The sequence below is a fragment of the Mesoplodon mirus genome (assembly GCF_964341445.2).
Source record: "Mesoplodon mirus genome assembly, chromosome: X".
Lineage (NCBI taxonomy): Eukaryota > Metazoa > Chordata > Mammalia > Artiodactyla > Ziphiidae > Mesoplodon > Mesoplodon mirus.
In genome coordinates this window covers 18147630-18165843 of record NC_138981.1, presented here as the reverse complement: position 1 = coordinate 18165843, position 18214 = coordinate 18147630, and the positions used below count along the sequence as shown (strand labels likewise).

The following is an 18214-nucleotide window of genomic DNA, read 5'->3' as shown; positions in this document are numbered from 1 at the left end:
AGGTGACTGGAAGGGTTGAAAATAGCACCTAAGAGGAAAAGTCGAAGGGAAGCAAACCTCAGGAGGTATTGTTCATGGTCATTTTTAAATGTTGTCCCTTTTCAGGAAGCAGGGGAGCGGTTACTTCTACTCCAGATGTCATGGAAGTAGGGCAAACTGAAAAAAGGCTGGGGTCAGCAGAATGGACATCTCACAAGTAATGGTGACTAAACATTGAAATAGAGTGTCAGAGTAAATCAGCTGACATTTAAGAAGAGTTTGTTCTCTTGGCCCCTCCACATGGATGGAGGTAATGCTGCTTGGGAGCAGGGGTATGGATCGTGTAACACCAGAGGTTTTGAGAGAGAATCTGATGAAATTGTGGGTCTGTGATAATTGGATAGCTTTAAGAAAGAGAGATACAACATAGTTGTAGTTGGTGAATTATAAAGTCCTGTGAGTCAGGTACAGATTAAATGCCACACACTGAACATGCAGCTGGGTGCTTGAAGTGATTTATGAATATATGGAAACCAAGATGCTTTGAGATCTCTGTCTTCAGGGAGTATTTTATGTTTCTAGAATTGTGCCTGATAATGTATGGAACTCGGCTTCATTTGGTAGAGGGGTAGTGTATTAGCCAGGGTTCTACAGAGTAGCAGTCCCCAACCTTTTGGGCACCAGGGACCGGTTTCGTGGAAGACAGTTTTTCCACAGGCGGGGGCGGGGGGGTCGGGAATGGTTCAGGCGGTAATGCGGGCGATGGGGAGCGGTGGGGAGCGGCAGACGGAGCTTCACTCACTTGCCTGCCGCTCACCTGCCTGGCTGCCTGGTTCCTAACAGGCCATGGACTGGTACCGGTCCGCGGCCCAGGGGTTGGGGCCCCCTGCTCTAGAAAAACAGAACCAATTGGAGATATAGAAAGAGGGAGATAGAGATATTTATTATGAGGAATTACCTCACGTAATTATGGAGGCTGAGAAGCCCAACAGTCTACCATCTGCAGGCTGCAGACCCAGGAAAGCCAGTGGTGTAATTCGGTTTAAGTCCAAAGGCCTGAGAACCAGGGGAGCCGATGGTGTAGATCAGAGAAGATGAGATGAGGTGTCCCAGATCAAGCAGTTAGGCAGGAAAAAGAGGGCGAATTCCTCCTTCCTCTGCCTTTTGTCCTGGTCAGGCCTCAGTGGATTGGATGATGCCCACCCACAGTGGGGAGGGCAGTCTACTTGACTGAGTCCACTGACCCAGATGCTCATCTCATTCAGAGACACTCTCACAGACACACCCAGAAATAATGTTTAATCTGGGCACCCTGTAGCCGGTCAAGTTGATACACAAAATTAGCCATCACAGATGGCTACATTTGCTGCCATTTTTAGGAGTTGCTTTGCAGGGATGTAAAGGATGGGAAGCCAATCTCTAGGCTTTGGGCTGGACCAGACCTGCAGCCCTTCTGGGCCCTTCTGTTCTTTGGCAACATAGTATCACTTTTTGTGCTCACCTCTTTTTCAGCTGATGCTCATAGTCTCGTGTTCCAGGGGGTATTTTTTAGACTCTTTATTTAGGTATAATTGACATACCGTAAAATGCACCTGTGTACACACAATTCAGTGATTTTTAAGAGTTGTGCAGCCATCACTACAACCCAGTTTTAGAGCATTTCCATCACCCCAAAATATACTTGTTTCCAGACAATGCCTGTTCCCATCCCAGCCCCAAGCAACCACTAATTTGCTTTATGTGTTATAGATTTACCTTTTCAGGACTTTTCATAGAAATGGAAGGATACAATAATGTGGTCTTTTGCATCTAGTTTCTTTCACTTAGCATGATGTTTGTGAGGTTCACACATGATGTAGCAAGTATCAGTAGTTCTTTTTTATTACTGAGAAGTATTCAAGTGTATGGATATTCCACGTTGTATTTATATATTCCCCAGTTGATGGACATTTGGATTGTCTCCACTTTTTGGTTATTATTCATAATGTTGCTACAAACTTTCAAGTACAAGCCTTTGTGTTGCAAATATGTCTTCATTCCTCTTGGGTGGATACCTAGGAATGGAATTGCTGGATCATATAGTAAATATATGTTTGACTTTGTAAGAAACTATCAAAATAATGTTCAAGGGGGCTGTACCGTTTTACATTTCCATCAGCAATGAGAGGTCTGGCTTCTTCACATCCTCATCAATACTTGGTATTGTCTGTCTTTTTATTATATCCATTTTAGTGAGTATGGAGTGGTATCCTATTGTCGTTTTGTATTTCCCTAGTGGGTAATGATGTTGAGCATCTTCTCATGTGCTTATTAGCCATTCATAGTCTTTTTTTGGTGAAATGTCTATTCAAGTCTTTTGCTTATTTTTAGTTGGATTTTTTAGTCTTACTGTGGAGCTGTAGAGTTCTTTGTGTATTCTGGAAGCAAGGCTCTTATCAGAGACTTTATCAATTACTTCTTTTATGGCTCATGCTTTTGCTGTTGTACCTAAGAACTCTTAGCCTAATCCAAGGTCACGAAGAATTTACTCCTATGTTTCCTTTTAAAGTTTTATAGTTTTGGCTCTTACATTTATTTCTCTGACCCATTTTGAGGTAATTTTTGTGTCTGGTGTGAGGTAGGGGTCCAGCTTCTTTCTTTTGCATGTGGCTATCCAGATGTCCCAGCACCATTTCTTAAAAAGACTATTCCTTCCCCATTGAATTTTCTTGGCACCTTTGTCAGAACCAACTGATCATAAATGTAAGGGTTTGTTTCTGGACTTGAAATTCTATTCCGTTGACTTGTATGTTTACCTTTATGCCGGTACCACGCTGTTTTGACTGCTGTACCTTTATAGTACATTTTGAAATTAGGAAATCTGATTCCCCCAACTTTGTTCTTCTTTTTCAACACAGTTTTGGCCATCTGGGGCCACTTGCAGTTCCATATGAATTTGAGAATCAACTTTTCCATTTCTACAAAACAGGCCATTGGAATTTTGATAGGGATTGCATTGTATCTGTTTATCACTTTAAGACTTAACAATATTAAGTCTTCCAATCCAAAAACACAGGGTGTCTTTCCATTTATTTAGGTCCCCTTTAATTTCTTTCAGCAATGTTTTATAGCTTTCTGTGTACAAGTCTTTTACCTTCTCAGTTAAATTTATTCCTGGATATTTTATTCCTTTGGATATTCTTGTAAATGAAATTGTTTTCTTAATTTCCTTTTCAAGATTTGTTTTTAAAAAATACCTTTCGGGACTTCCCTTGTGGCACAGTGGTTAAGATTCCACGCTCCCAATTCAGGGGGCCCAGGTTCGATCCCTGGACAGGGAACTAGATCCCACATGCATGCTGCAACTAAGAGTTCACATGCCGCAACTAAGGAGTCCATGTGTTGCAACTAAGGAGCCCACCTGCCGCAACTAAGACCCAGCACAACCAAAATAAATAAATTAATAAGTAAATTTAAAAAAAAAACTTTAAAAAGAAATACCTTTCACAGAAATCTTTAACACATCATATTTTGCTTTGTAATTCAGTATTTGAGTTAAAATGTAATTCAGCTTTTGATCAGAGATCCATAAAAATGACTTTTTTTCATACATTATTTTCATCCATTTTCATTCTTAGGCTATCTTCTACTGCTTTAGAGATAACAAAGATAGACGCTTTCAGCATTTTATCACTTCAGAAGACATATTTATATGATGAACAATCAAAAACAAGAGTGAAAATATAGCCAACCCCAAGAGACTACTTTATCTATGAAACCTTGGAACTTCCTGGTAGTTTGTTATTATTGTACATAGTCCACAGGTATTCTCTGTTTGTTTTAATTTTCCTTTGTAAATATAACCATACTTTCAAAGTTACGTCGTTATATTTTGCAGGTTGATTCCCCCCAGGAAGTAGACTCTGAGACTGAGTTTAGTGAACAGATTTATTGAGGAGTGCCCTTGGGATCACCTCTGAGGGAGAGGAGGGCAGGAAGCAGGACTGGGAAGGGAGAGAAATCCAACTGGGATGCAGGCTCAGTGGCAGCCTTGGCCGATCCCCCCTGGGGAGCTCTGAGCTGTAATGACCTTTTGGAGTAGTTCTGAGTTGGGATGGGATGGCCAGGCCTTTATTCTCCTGTATCCATCCCTCACTGGAAGGAGAGTGACATTGAGTGAAGTGCTCTCTGCAGCTGAGGCAGTTCCAGAAGGGGCTGACAGCAGGGGTGAGAGCTACAATGCTCCTGGTAGCTGGGGCAGCACGTCCTTCCTTGAAGGGGGGATGTGGGTGTACGCCTGAGTGTCCACCACCTTATAATCATTTTACTTGAGAAATATGTAAATCATATATACCCCAAGACTAAGCATGTACCTCGAAAGCTGAGATGCACAGAAATAATTTTTTCCTTTGAATTGGTGGGAAATTATTTGGAAGCTGTGTGTAGCCTCACCAGAGAGGAAGCATGGGGACATAAACCTTCCTTGTCCCCCAGGAAAATTACTAGCAGAAGATGAGGTTTTCCACCCAATACTTGTAGAAGAAATTGTTCAAAGTAAACTAGATTTTGCTTTCATTTGTCATGTCCTAAGGCCAGAGATCGGAGATGGTTTTTTAAAAGCAGAGTTAAATTTCCAAGCTAGGATCATGTTACTAAAAAACACCTTATTAAAAAACTAATCTGGGGCCTCCCTGGTGGCGCAGTGGTTGAGAGTCCGCCTGCAGATGCAGGGGATACGGGTTCGTGCCCCGGTCTGGGAGGATCCCATATGCCGCGGAGCGGCTGGGCCCGTGAGCCATGGCCGCTGGGCCTGCGCATCCGGAGCCTGTGCTCCGCAACGGGAGAGGCCACAACAGTGAGAGGCCCGCATACCGCAAAAAGAAAAAAAAAAAAAAAAAAAAACAAACTAATCTGGTTCTTCACCTCTGGACTAGGTAATTATTTTTTTCCTCTGGAAAGCCAATGAGATTTAAAAGAAACTCATTGTTCCCATCAAAATAGTTATCTCTATGATCCCAGTGAAGTGAAACTTCTTTGAGAAACAGACATTGACAGTATTGGGGGTATTGCCTACAATACTGGAAGTCTTTTACCTGGCTTACAAGCACACTGAGGCCTCAAGTTTAGAATAACAGAATTTCCCCTGGTCCTGCCCTCTTGCCTTCCTCAGTTCTTCATTTTGCTTTGGCTTGGGATCCAAAATTACCAAGGATGATGTAGATTGCTTAGGGACACTTAGGTAAAAAGGCAATTAAATTTCTTTTCTACTTTCCATATCCTTTGGGTTTTCTGAATTCAGAATCAGAATTTCTACCACTTTTATTAGTGAAGACTCAATTTCAAACAAGAAGGCTAGCTCTCATAGTAGATGGAGAGGGAGAATTTTATTTTATGCATTGAATGTGATTTATGTAAAAATTTCTGCCCTTTGAATATTTATTTCATTTGTATAGCTATTTTTTATTTCTGCCTCATCTTAAGTTCTCTGTTCAAGTCTTTTTTTGTCTTTTTTTCCCCTTCATGCCTGTGGTCTGTGTTCTCTTTTAAATTGGAGTACTCTGAATAAATAAATAAGTTGGAATACTCTGGAGGTGTGAACCATAAAACTTTTCTCTGTATCTCTTGAATATCACAGGAGTAATGTCACATTTCACAGGGCCAATGTCAGAACTGAGATAGAAATATTTAATTCTGCCTACCAACTGAATAAGTCTTTAGTGTCCCATGATACCCATTTATTTTCTTTAGGATGTAATTCACATACCATAAACTTCACCATTCACTCATCTGTTGGTGTTGGGCATTTTGTTTTGTATGTCATGTCCGTGTCTATTTAAGGATATTTCAGAATTAAGCTGGATTGACAGTTAGTGACAAGAAGTCTAGGAAGGGATGGGGAGGACATGAGATTTGCCTGGCTCTGTGGTCATCTGTGGGTCAGTTGGTTAACCTTGCTGGGAATCGGTTTCCTCCCTTATAAAATGAGATGATTATTAATAAGGTGATTACTGTGATTTGTGCCAGCTCTGAAATAATCCTCTGACTTTATGATAGCCATTGTGTTATTTGAACAAAGCAGATGGACTCTTGGAATAGCTCAGTTGGTGCTACATGGCATGTTTCCAGCAGGGATATCTTCATTCACCTTTCAGTGGCACAGTAGTCTGATTATCCAATTGAAATTGTTACTCAGCTTCTGTATATGCATTTGTTCCTCTTATGACCAGGCCAATATAGAAAGATAGCAATGTAGAATGCTATTTGCATTGATCTTAAAAAAGTGCATTTCCCTGATGTGCATGCATGCTGATTTTTAAAAATTCTCCTTTAACTGACTAGACAAAGAATTGTACCTTGTAATCATTTTTTTTAGAGTGGTACCTGACCTGGATTTTCTTCCTTAATAAACTGACTTTGTCAGACGTGGTTATGTTAAATAATTTTTAATTGTCTTAGGTTTGCGCATTTGCTCCCTAAATTTTCTTGGGAACAATTTTCTGTGCTGTTTAAATTCTAGTTTGCACTAAGGATTTGCAGTCCATTTGTATTACAAGATTTAAGCTCCAAAGCTTGAATCTGCCAGCAATCAAGATATGCATTCTTCCATAAGTGCTCAGAAATCAGCTTACCTCATGGGTAGTATTAAACCACCTTCCATCTGCCTTAGATTTTTCCCCTATCTTTTGAGTTAGGCCATTTGTTGACCGATTAAATGTTTGTATCATTACTTTTAAAATGTTCCCTGGAAAGTCAAGCTGAAAGTCTCATCATGAGTTGGTTGGGGTAAATTCTTACACATTTTATTTGCTCCAAAGAATCAATTTATAAAACTTGTGCTGTTTTTGACCAACTATGTGAGCTGATGCTAGCCACAAACAAAACAAAGCGCTGGTGTAATGAGGCCCCTTCACTTGTGTTTCTGTGCTGGCCTTCCTGGGCCGCTGGCCTTCCTGGGCCGCTGACCTTCCTGCACAGGGTGCCTGCAGAGGAGCCTGCTGGGGGGTGCGTCCCACGTGTTCTTGGTTAGTGGCCATGGTTGAACCTGATGGGCAATTAGGTTGAGACCCCAACATGCTCTGCTCTCCTGGGCTGTCCTGGAGAATCCAGACAGTTGTTTATGGATGGGACTCACACTATTATCATGGAAATGTTCATATATGAAGCCCACTGAAGAATCTCTGATGTTTTAGGGCTACAGGTAGGCTGTTCTATGTGAAACATCTGCTTGGAGTCCAGAGCAGGGTTTCTTACATTTTGGGGGCCTGGGACTCCTTTGTCAGTCTGGAGGAGCCTATGGACCCCTTCTCAGAATGTATCTTAAAGTGCTTAAATAAATACAAAGGATTACAAAGGAGACCAACTATATTTCAGTATGACTATATTTATACTAAAATATAGTTATCAAAAATATTTTTAAAGTTGTATATTGTAATCTATGTCCTCCTTTACTAATGTCTCAAATAATAAAATGAAGCAGCAAGTCTGAAAACTGTCATAATTTTGGAGTAGTGATAAGTATAAAAGTTATTTTGAGATCTCTGCAGGAACTGTAATATGACATGAAAAATTCAGTGATTTCTATTAGTGACAAAGTCCCATGTCCTGCTAAAACAAGAATGGGTTACCTACATTCCTGATCGAAGGCTCTGTTGCATTTCAATTAAAGGCAAATGATGACAGAGGTGGAATTTTTTTTTCTCATTCAAGTTCATAGACCCCCAAGAATTAATGAGCTCCAGGTTCAGAATTCCCAGTCTGGTCTGATCTAACATAGCTAATACTTTTATTGGATGTCCACTATGTGCCATGACCATCTTTAAACCTCTATCACTTAAAGAAATTGACAGTATTATTGTCTTCATTGTAAACATGAGAAAACTGAGGTTTGGGTGGATAAGTACATTTTCCAAGGTCGTCATCTAGTATGGAGCAGAGTTGGGATTCAATCTTTGGCTATACAAATTGTCCACTATCTTGCTATGCTTGAGCTGGTATGATACTGACTTCCTATTTCTTTTTTACCTAACTTAGCAAATGTGAAAAAAAAAAACCCACTACCCAGCTCTCCTGAGACAGTGATTAAATTGAAGTGCCTTCGTACACTACCAGTGGGAGTATAAATTGTTCCACCCTTTTTGACAGCAACTTGGCCACACATATCAAGAACCTTAAACTTGCTCTAGTAATCTCACTCCTGGGAAGCTATTCTTAGGAAAAGACCACAGTGTAAAGATGCCATATGCAAAGGTGTTCATCTCAGTGTATAGTAAGAAAAATTTCAAAACAAAGTTAAATAATAGAATGATGAAGTACATTATATATACTCACGAGTTGGTATATTAGGCAGGCATTAAAAATTATGGCATTTATTTGTTTGTTTGTTTGTTTGTTTGTTTATTTTTGCGGTACACGGGCCTCTCACTGCTGTGGCCTCTCCCGCCGCGGAGCACAGGCTCCGGACGCGCAGACTCAATGGCCATGGCTCACGGGCCCAGCCGCTCCGCGGCATGTGGAATCTTCCCGGACTGGGGCACGAACCCCTGTCCCGTGCATCGGCAGGTGGACTCTCAACCACTGCGCCACCAGGGAAGCCCTTTGACATTTTTATAACCACACTTTTGTAATGAGAGCTTTTTTAAAGATACCTATTATTTAACCTAGTGATGCTTCAGGATGAACTGTTCACTGTGGTGATATTTGTAGATGGTAGTAGTTTGGGAAACCTCAGTTGCTAAGTTTAGAACTAAAAGCTTCAGAGGACAGATTCCTCTACTCCCTACCCTCATAGTGTTAGGGACCAGTGGCTTGTACTCTGCTCTCTGACTTCACTTACTGTATCAGAATCATCCTTTTGGAAATACTTGAAGAGTGTTTGGAATAAGAGTTCACATAGTTATGTGCCTAGCATACTGGTTCTAATGCCCCTTTATGTAGGAAACTAAGCTGCCTTTGTTAAGTTTGTTTTAATGGGCTGGATTCTTGAGATGTTTCCATTTATAAATGTAACAATTACAAATATCCAAGCCTGGTTTGCTATTGAACATGTGTTATGCTAATCAATGTTTTTCTTTTTAATTTTGGGTCTCCCCCACCAACAAAAGCCTGAATGTGTTCCATCATTTGAAGATGTTTGGGCCTATTCTTTGTAAGAACAAAAGTACTGCACTCAAGAGCCTGTGCTTTCATTTGGAAGTTTATGAATTGCTTTTTAAAATGTAGTCATAAGCCCCAATTTCCTTCTGTAAAATTTCTTAAACTTCTATATACACTTTATGAAAGATGTTCTCAAAGGAAGTATTTTTACTTTCTCAAGGCTCCAGATGCCTGCTGTCTCCTCAGTCCTGTTCATTAAACTTGTTCAGTTGTTTTCAGAGTTCATGCGTTCCCTTTCTTTCTCCTTATTTTCTCAAACTGAGGCTAAATGTTTGCTCAGAGAATCAGATCCACTCCAGCTGTGGGCAGGCTTTCACCAGCCTCCACCACTGCTGCTCTGCCCACTTGAGCCATAACCTGTGACAGCAAAGAGCATATATTTGTCAAAATCTTATTTTTTTCACACCTCATTATTGAGGATTAGAGCAGGACCGGGGCAAAGTTAACTTTTGTGCTATTTGGGTAGAATAGGTTTGCTAAAGGAAGACTGTCAAGATTTCAGCAGAAATATTTGTTTTGGAAATAGTTTTAAAACCTGTAACAATTCTATCCAAATAGGTTGGATTCCTGCACCTTCACCTTACCTACCTCTTATGGATACTCAGGTTTATTTAGTTGTAATCTTTGTATGTATTTTTGTTAGAATTATTACTCTGTATAATATTATCTTTTAACAAAGGTGAGAGAAGAAAGGAAAATAAGTACTTATAGAGTTACACTAACCTGTTTGTTTACCATTTCTGATTCTTTTCATTTGTTTCTGTGGATTCAAGTTACCAAATGGTGCTATTTCCTTATTCCAATACAGCTTTGTTTCCATCTGCATCTTTTGTACTTCTAGTGTCAAATATATTACATATCTATATGTTACAGGCCCCAACATATGATTATATACATCATCTTATGCAATTGTCTTTTAAACCAGTTAAGAAAGAAGAAATTAGCAACTATATTGTCTCTTACAATTACCTGTATAACTAACTATATTGCATACTTTGTTTTTATCATGTGAATTAAAATTAGTCTGGTGTCACTTGCTTTTAGCCTGAAGAGCTTCCTTTTAATATTTTTTGTAAGACAGATCTGCTAGGAACAAATTATCTCAGTTTTTGTTTACCTGAAAATGTCTTTATTTCCCCTCAGATTTTCTTTCAGATCCTTTATTAGGGTGTTGAAATTTTCTCTAGAGACTTTGTATACTTTCAGTGATGTTAGATTCACCTTTATTTTTAGATTGATTTTTTTTTAAGGGTGCACCACACAACGTGCAGGATCTTATTTCCCCAACCAGGGATCAAACCTGTCCCCCTTGCATTGGGAGTGCGGAGTCTTAACCACTGGACCGCCAGGGAAGTCCCTCGTCTCCATTTTTAAAAGATAGTTTTGCTAGATATAAGATTTTTGGTTCACTTTTTTTTCTCTCATCACTTTGAATATGTTGTCCTGCTGCCTTCTAGCATTCACTGTTTCTGATGAAAAGTCAGACGTTTTTTATTGGGTTGCCCTTGTACACAATAAGACACTTGTCTCTCTTGCTGTTTTCAAGACTGTCTTTCACAGTTTTGACTACAGTGTATCTGGGTGTGGATCTCTTTGAGTTTATCCTACTTGGAATTTATTTAACTTCTTCGATATGTAGATTCATTTAATCAAATTTGTGAAGTTTTCAGCAATGATTTCTTTCAGTATTTTTCTGCTGCTTTCCTCTCCTTTCAGGACTCCCATTATGAGTTGTGTTTGTTGGTGCACTTGATGGTGTCCCACATTTCTTTGAGGCTCTGTTCATTTTTCTTCATTCTTTTTTCTCTCTGTTCTTCAGTTTGCATAATCCCTATTGATCTGTCTACAAGTTTACTGATTCTTTCTTCCACTTAAATTTCCTGTTGGGGGCCCCTTCAGTGAATTTTTAATTTTGGTTATTATGCTTTTTAAGTCCAGAATTTCCATTTGCTTCTTCTTTGGTAATTCCTGACTTTTCATTGATATTCTGTATTTGATGATGCATTGTAGTTATACCTTTAATTTGTTAAGTATGGTTTCCCTTAGTTCTTTGAACATATGTATAATAGCAGTTTTCAAGTCTTTGTCTCCAAAGTCCAATATCTGGGTCCTTTCAAAGGCAGTTACTTGGTGCCTGCTGTTTCTCCTGTATACAGATCACACTGTCCTGTTTCTTTGCATGTTTTGTATTTTTTGTTGCTGAAAACTAGACATTTTAGATAATGTAGCAACTCTGGATACTGACTTTTCTCCCTCCTGCCTCTGAAACTTGTTCCTGTTTGCTGGTTTATTTGTTTAGTGACTTCGCTGGACTAGTTCAGTGAAGCCTATTTCCTCCAGTGTGCAGCCTCTGATGTCACTCCTCAGAAGGTGCAGCCTTGAACATGCACACAGCTACCCTAACCCTCCCATCCCCACCTGGGGATGACAGTGGTTATAGCTGGGCTCTCTTTGACTGTATCTTTCCCCAGTTTCCCTGTTAAGTTTCTGACTGATCTTCCTCTGTTGATATTACATCCAGTTGTTAGTCTCCCCTAATTGTTAGCTGATTGCTTTATTGTTTTTGCCAATCACCGGAGACATAAATGTTGCACAGTCTAATATCATTAACATTGGGCTTCTTTGCAGGGGTAGTTTTTAAAGCTGGTCTTTAAGGTTCACTCTGACCACAGGAAGCCTTTCATAACTCTCTCTTCCCCTGTTTCTCTTTGTTAAACTTCTAGCTTATCTACCTTTCACCCATTGCTATCATGGAGCTACCAGCCTCCTCTTAATTTCTTGCCATAAAAATCTCCATTGTCTTTGACAGTGCCTGTAGGTTTGAACTTCTCCATGCTATGTTTCACATAAAGTCAGTCCCCTTAGGGAGAGCTGCAAAGCTCTGTTCTTACAGCATGCCTCTACCCTAGGCAGAGCCTCTGCACCACTGCTCCAGAGCTGGGGAGTCGGGGGTAGCAGCCTGCCTCTCTCAGAGTGATACTCTGCTATGAGCGGGGTGCTGGTCAAGGGTAGCAGTCCCTGATCTTCTCAGCTTGCCTCTCTTGGCATGGAACTTTTGCCCTGTGTGAGCTGGGACATAGATGATCAGGGCCCAGTATTCTTGGCCTATTTCATCTAAGATAGAGCTTCTGCCATACAAGTGGGAACGCGGTGGAGAAATGGAGCCCTGGTCCTCTTGACCATGCTTGCCTGGAATAGAGCTTCTACAGGACAGGGCTGTGGGGAATGAGGATGCTGGTGGCCTAGCCTGCTCAGGGAGAAACTGCCACCCTAGACTTGAAGCTGAGGGTGGGAGGGGGTCCCATCTTCATGGCTATGCCCGTCCAGAGTAGAATTGTCACTCTGGGCTCGAGGGTAGGGGAAGAGCAGGTTATAGCTCAAATACTAGAGTCTCAGTCTTTTTATCAAGATTTAATCAATTTTCTCGAGTAAAGGTTTCTCCATTTGCTGTATGTTCTTAAGACAACTTATAGAGACTTTAAATGGTTTTTTAAAAATATTTGTTACGAGTTATGTTTTTCTGGGGAGGGGATCTGAGGAGCTCCACACACCTCCAGCCTAGCTCTAACTTTTTGAAAATAGCAAATTCTGTTTCTTCAAGGATTTTTTTTTTAACCTTCTGGACTTCACTGATTCACACAGCTCTTTTCTCCCTCTTAGTCTGAACTGGGAAATTTTTTACCATAAACTCGACCAATTTCAAGTAGAAAAACAAGCAGTTTAACTTCTGAGTGTATAAATGGCATTTAATTTAATTAACTTTAGCAACATGGCTTTCTTGTTATAGATGATGGAGAAATTCATCTCTAACCTACCAAAACCTTACTTTGCTGGGCAATTTGAACCTGTCTTTGAGAATTTGAAGATATTACTAGAGGGGGAAGGGTCTTTGTTCCTCCTATTCCCCAGTTATCACCAGCAAACCAAAAATTTTGCTACTTCTCTTTGTAACAGACTGACATTTGTAGTTTGAGGTGTTTAACCCCAATATCTAGTGTCCACAGGGACAGTATCCAGCTGCTGTTTTGCAGCAGGGTAAGTACTCTCATCAAACCTATTATCAGGAATCATGAAACATCAGGAAGCTTAGTGTTAGACAAGGGTTGGCCCACCACCTGTTTTGGTATGACCTGTGAGCTCCCATTGGGTTTTACAGTTTTAAATGCTTGGAAAAAAATCAGAAGATGAAGAATACTTCAGGACATGTGAAAATATGAAATTCAAATTTGTGCCCATAAATAAAGTTTTATTGGGACACAGCCATGCTTGTGTGTTTACATGTTGTCTGCAGCTGCTTTCATGTTGTAACAGCAGAGTCGAGTAGTTGCAGTAGAAATTATATGGCCCACAGAACCAGAAATATTTACCATCTGGCCTTTGACAGAAAAAGTTTGCTGACAGTCTCACATATGGTTGAGTGGGGCATCACTAGTCATTTTTGCTTAACGAATTATTTTAGGGCCTAAAGACATGTCGTGACAGGGCTACAGGTGCCCTAGAAGATACAAAAGAGGGAGAGAATTGCAGGACAATTATTTGTACTTTGAATTTAGATAGAATTAAGAATGCCACCTGTCCTTGTGTAAGCAAATCTTATTCAAAAGGAAAACTTTAAAATGTCTGTCACATATTTGTTCTAAGCTAGTTCCCCAATGTGGAAAGTTTTCCCAAGACTTCTGTTTGATCTGAGATTGTAGCATTCTGACAGTTGTCTCTGTGATGAATGAATTTCTTTTTAATTTAGATGAAACTGTGTTGCTTCTTTGACTTCTCATTCTTGGTGAAAGTGTACTTCCCAAGGTTATGTCTGCATTATGCCAAAATTCCTAGATAACTCCCTTAGTTTAAAAAATTAAAGGGAAGAAGTCAGATGAATTATTTCTGTCATCATGTAAGTTCTTTAAAACTTAGTGAAGATATGGGCTTCCCTGGTGGCGCAGTGGTTGAGAGTCCGACTGCCGATGCAGGGGACACGGGTTCGTGCCCCGCTCCGGGAGGATCCCACATGCCCCGGAGTGGCTGGGCCCGTGAGCCATGGCTGCTGAGCCTGCGCATCCGGAGCCTGTGCTCCGCAGCGGGAGAGGCCACAACAGTGAGAGGCTCACACACCGCAAAAAAAAAAAAAAAAAAAAAAAAGAAAGAAAAGAAAAGCACTCTGGCTGTCAAAAATGACAAGGGGAGTATGGGGTAAAAGGCCGAGGTTGCCCGTAAGCATCCAGGCACAGCTTCTTGGATTGCTCGTGGACACATTCAGGTTCTGGCTCTCGACCAGCTGCAGAAAGCTTTGTGATTACTAGCTTGGGACACCTGATAGATACATTTTAAAGAAGTTCTCATTTTACTCTGTTTCATGGCTTTGGAGTTTTGTTTAGCTTTGTGAAAATCTCTTAATCATGGGGGAAATTACTATTTAAATAAGGTACTTTCTTGTCTTTGTGTTTGAAAATACCAGAGAGAGGGGGATGGGCTGGGGTGGGTAGCAAGTCTTGTGGGTCATCCAGATACATATGGGGTCAAGTTTGAAAATATTTTCAAGGTCATAATGAACTGATATTTCTTTGTTACTGTTTAGTGGTGAGTTTTTGCAGAATGTCACTCACAAATAGGACGTGTCTCCTGTTTGCTGATGCAGGGAGTCTGAGGTCTGGGCGAGGCCCCCATGTGTTAGCCTAAGTCCTGTCAACAAGAACCAAGTTTGTTTGAGCTGCTAAGGGCAACACAGTCCTGGATGCACATGGATGCGACTGGAGGTTTTCTTGTTTTCCTCTCCAGTGCTTATTACAAAGAAACCTTGTTAAATGACATCCGGAGAGCCAGAGGGAAATACCAGGGTGATGCACTGGCGAAGGAGCTGGCTCGCATGAAGCTCCGCACGGACAGCACCGACATTCCGACCTCAGACATCATCATTAATTTACTGCTGTCCTGTCGTGATATCCAGGTACGAAATATGCTTGTCTGAGGCTATCACACTTCTTCCTTGACATGAGGAGTTTCTCACATGAAGCACTCTTACACTAGGTGTACGGTTAGGTAACTGTTTTACAGACAAAATAGGGATGTGGCTAGGTCATAGGTCACCTCGCATATCTGTTGTGGTGGAAGTATGAAGAAGGTTTTGTCATATCAGAAGGCCACTCCAGCAAAATCTCAGAAACAGTACTGCTTAATAAAAGGAATTAGAACTAAACAGTTTATATGCACTTAGTGTTAGGCGTTGTTCCAAGCCCTTTGCAAGTCCTAATTCACTTAATTCTCTTCATAAGCCTATGGGGTGTACACTTGGATTATCTCCATTTTACGAATGAGGAACATGAGGTACAGAGAAGTTAAGTAACTTGCCTAAGGTCACACAGCAGTTGGCAAAGTCACGATTCAAACTGAGGCAACCGGCTCTGTCCTCTTTGCTGTTAACTCCTCTGCTACTTCCTTTAGGCCCTTGTCACTTCCTTCTTTGTTTACCACTACCTATTAGTGAAAGGGAGAGCAGGAGTAGCAGAGGCAAGTCCAGGACCCAGGGAATGCAGGGGTTTATTCTAAGACAAGTGACAGAGGCTTCTGGAGAGTTCTTGAGACAGGGTTTGTAGAATATGGTACCGTGGAGGAAATCAGTCGTTTCCTCCCTCCAAGTTTAATGCTGTGGAGCCATTTCTAAGGATGTCTTGTCTTACTTTCCTTTGGAGGAACCCAGGGCAATGTACATAACCTGCAGAATTCTACAAAGCCATATTGGAGGTTGTTGGCCACGGGTCTTTAAATCTGAACGAGAGAGTGTTTATGACCTGAACCAAGAACAGAGTCAACCACTTAAGGAACTCATGCGCCCTGGTGATAAACAGATGCATCTAATTGATTTTAATAGCAGGTGCTATTAGGAATTACGATGATGAAATTAACCCCCATGGAACAAGAGAATGGGAGTGACCTTTTTTGAAGTTTTTCTTCTGTTGAGCTGCTGGCTTCTTTCTGCCCTTGCTTTCACGCATCTCTCCTCTTTATAACCTTCCATTGGTGGGACTCTCGGGCTCAAGGGTGAGCCGGAAGCTTCTTGCAGTACTCTGCCTTCCCTATCCCCGGGTAGCAGCACTGAGGTGTAAAGCCACAAAACAGACCTGAGATTTCAGTGGGAAGTCCTCATCTGCTAACTGTGGCTGGCTGTCAGCGAGTTGGCCCAAAAGGATTGTAAGCCCGGCTGAAAGGGTAGCAGATGGTCCTGCTCGGAGGGGACACAGCTCAGACAAACACGGTAGCAATTTCTCCCTGGGTAATTATGCAGTTTAGAGCTGTGCTTCTCAAGCGGGGGACATGTGGCAGTATCTGGAGACATACTTGGTTGTCACAGCTCGAGGAGGGAGGGGGAAGTGCTCCTGGCATCTAGTGGGTCAAGGCCACGGATGCCGCTTAACATCCCGCGATACACAGCACAGCCCCCACCGTAAAGAATGATCCAGCCCCCAAATGTCAGGAGTACCAAGGTTGAGAAATTCTGGTTTGGATGAATGTGATTGTTTCTGACAAAAAAGGAAGGATTGGCATGTTTCCCCCCCTTTACGTGGCAAATAACTCTAAGATTTCCTACATGTTTATGTCCCGTTCATTTTAACCCACAGCCCTGCTGGCGTTAACTCTCCGACCCTCAAAACGTGGTAGCTTCTCCTGGCTGCTGGGCTCGTTTGTTTTCTTTTATCGTCTTTGAATCTAACTTCCTTTCCCTGGTCCTTTTGTGACCTCTGATAGCAGGGATTCTTTCTCTGTCTTCTCTCTCATCCACCTTGTTTTTAATCTCATTGCTATTCTTTTAAGGGCTTTAACGTCACTAAATGCTGCCTGTAGGGAAAGGCTTCTATTTAAATGCTGAGTCGGTCTCAGGTTCGTAACTGTTCAAAAAAACCTGCAAAGAGCTGTGTTTCCTGTCTTTCTCACCTTGGGACCTCTTGCCAACAGGACTATGATGCAATGGTGAAGCTGGTAGAAACACTGGAAATGCTGCCGACGTGTGATTTGGCTGATTAGCATAACATTAAATTCCACTATGTGTTTGCACTGAATACGTAAGAGTGATAATGTGCGTATAGAGTTTTGAAACATGCCAGCTGTTAAATTGTTTCCTTCTTTCATTCAGCCCTCATTGAGGATGAGCCAGATCATGAGCTGAATGCTAAAGTTAAGAAAACGGACATGGCATGATCTTAACCTCCAGGGACTTTGTCTTTGGAACATATATTCTAGCTCCGAGATCACACATGTAACTAAATACTTACAGCTCAGAATTATAAATATCTTAATGAATATCAAAGCATAGTAGAGGGAGGAAGGCACTTTGCTTTGGGGTTTTAAAGAAGCTTCTCCAGGTCTTTGGGGCTGCGTTTTTTTTTTTTCCCCAACATCTTTATTGGAGTATAATTGCTCTACAGTGGTGTGTTAGCTTCTGCTGTATAACAAAGTGAATCAGCCATAGTTACACACATATCCCCATATCCCCTCCCTCTTGCGTCTCCCTCCCACCCTCCCTATCCCACCCCTCTAGGTGGTCACAAAGCACCGAGCTGATCTCCCTGTGCTATGCGGCTGCTTCCCACTAGCTATCTATTTTACATTTGGTAGTGTATATATGTCCATGCCACTCTCTCACTTCGTCCCAGCTTACCCTTCCCCTCCCCGTGTCCTCAGGTCCAGTCTCCACATCTGCGTCTTTATTCATGTCCTGCCCCTAGGTTCTTCAGAACCTTTTTTTTTTTTAGATTCCATATATATGTGTTAGCATACGGTATTTGTTTTTCTCTTTGTGACTTACTTCACTCTGTATGACAGACTCTAGGTCCATCCACCTCACTACAAATAAGTCAATTTCGTTTCCTTTTATGGCTGAGTAATATTCCATTGTATATATGTGCCACATCTTCTTTATCCATTCATCTGTCGATGGACACTTAGGTTGCTTCCATGTCCTGGCTATTGTAAATAGAGCTGCAGTGAACATTTTGGTACATGTCTCTTTTTGAATTATGGTTTTCTCAGGGTGTATGCCCAGTAGTGGGATTGCTGGGTCGTATGGTAGTTGTATTTTTAGTTTTTTTTTTTTTTTTTTTTTTTTTTTTTTTTT

The 18214-nt window shown here is 41.2% G+C and overlaps 1 protein-coding gene across 1 annotated transcript in view; it reads left to right on the top strand.

Moving 5' to 3' along the window:
• MAP3K15 (mitogen-activated protein kinase kinase kinase 15) overlaps nt 1-18214 on the top strand; it is a gene marked incomplete at both ends in the record, with an annotated part of 154035 nt that overhangs the window by 49278 nt on the left and 86543 nt on the right. The window contains 3 exon segments of the mRNA XM_082609190.1: nt 14780-15052; nt 17056-17121; nt 17125-17162. Coding sequence (XP_082465316.1) covers nt 14780-15052; nt 17056-17121; nt 17125-17162 — 377 coding nt within the window.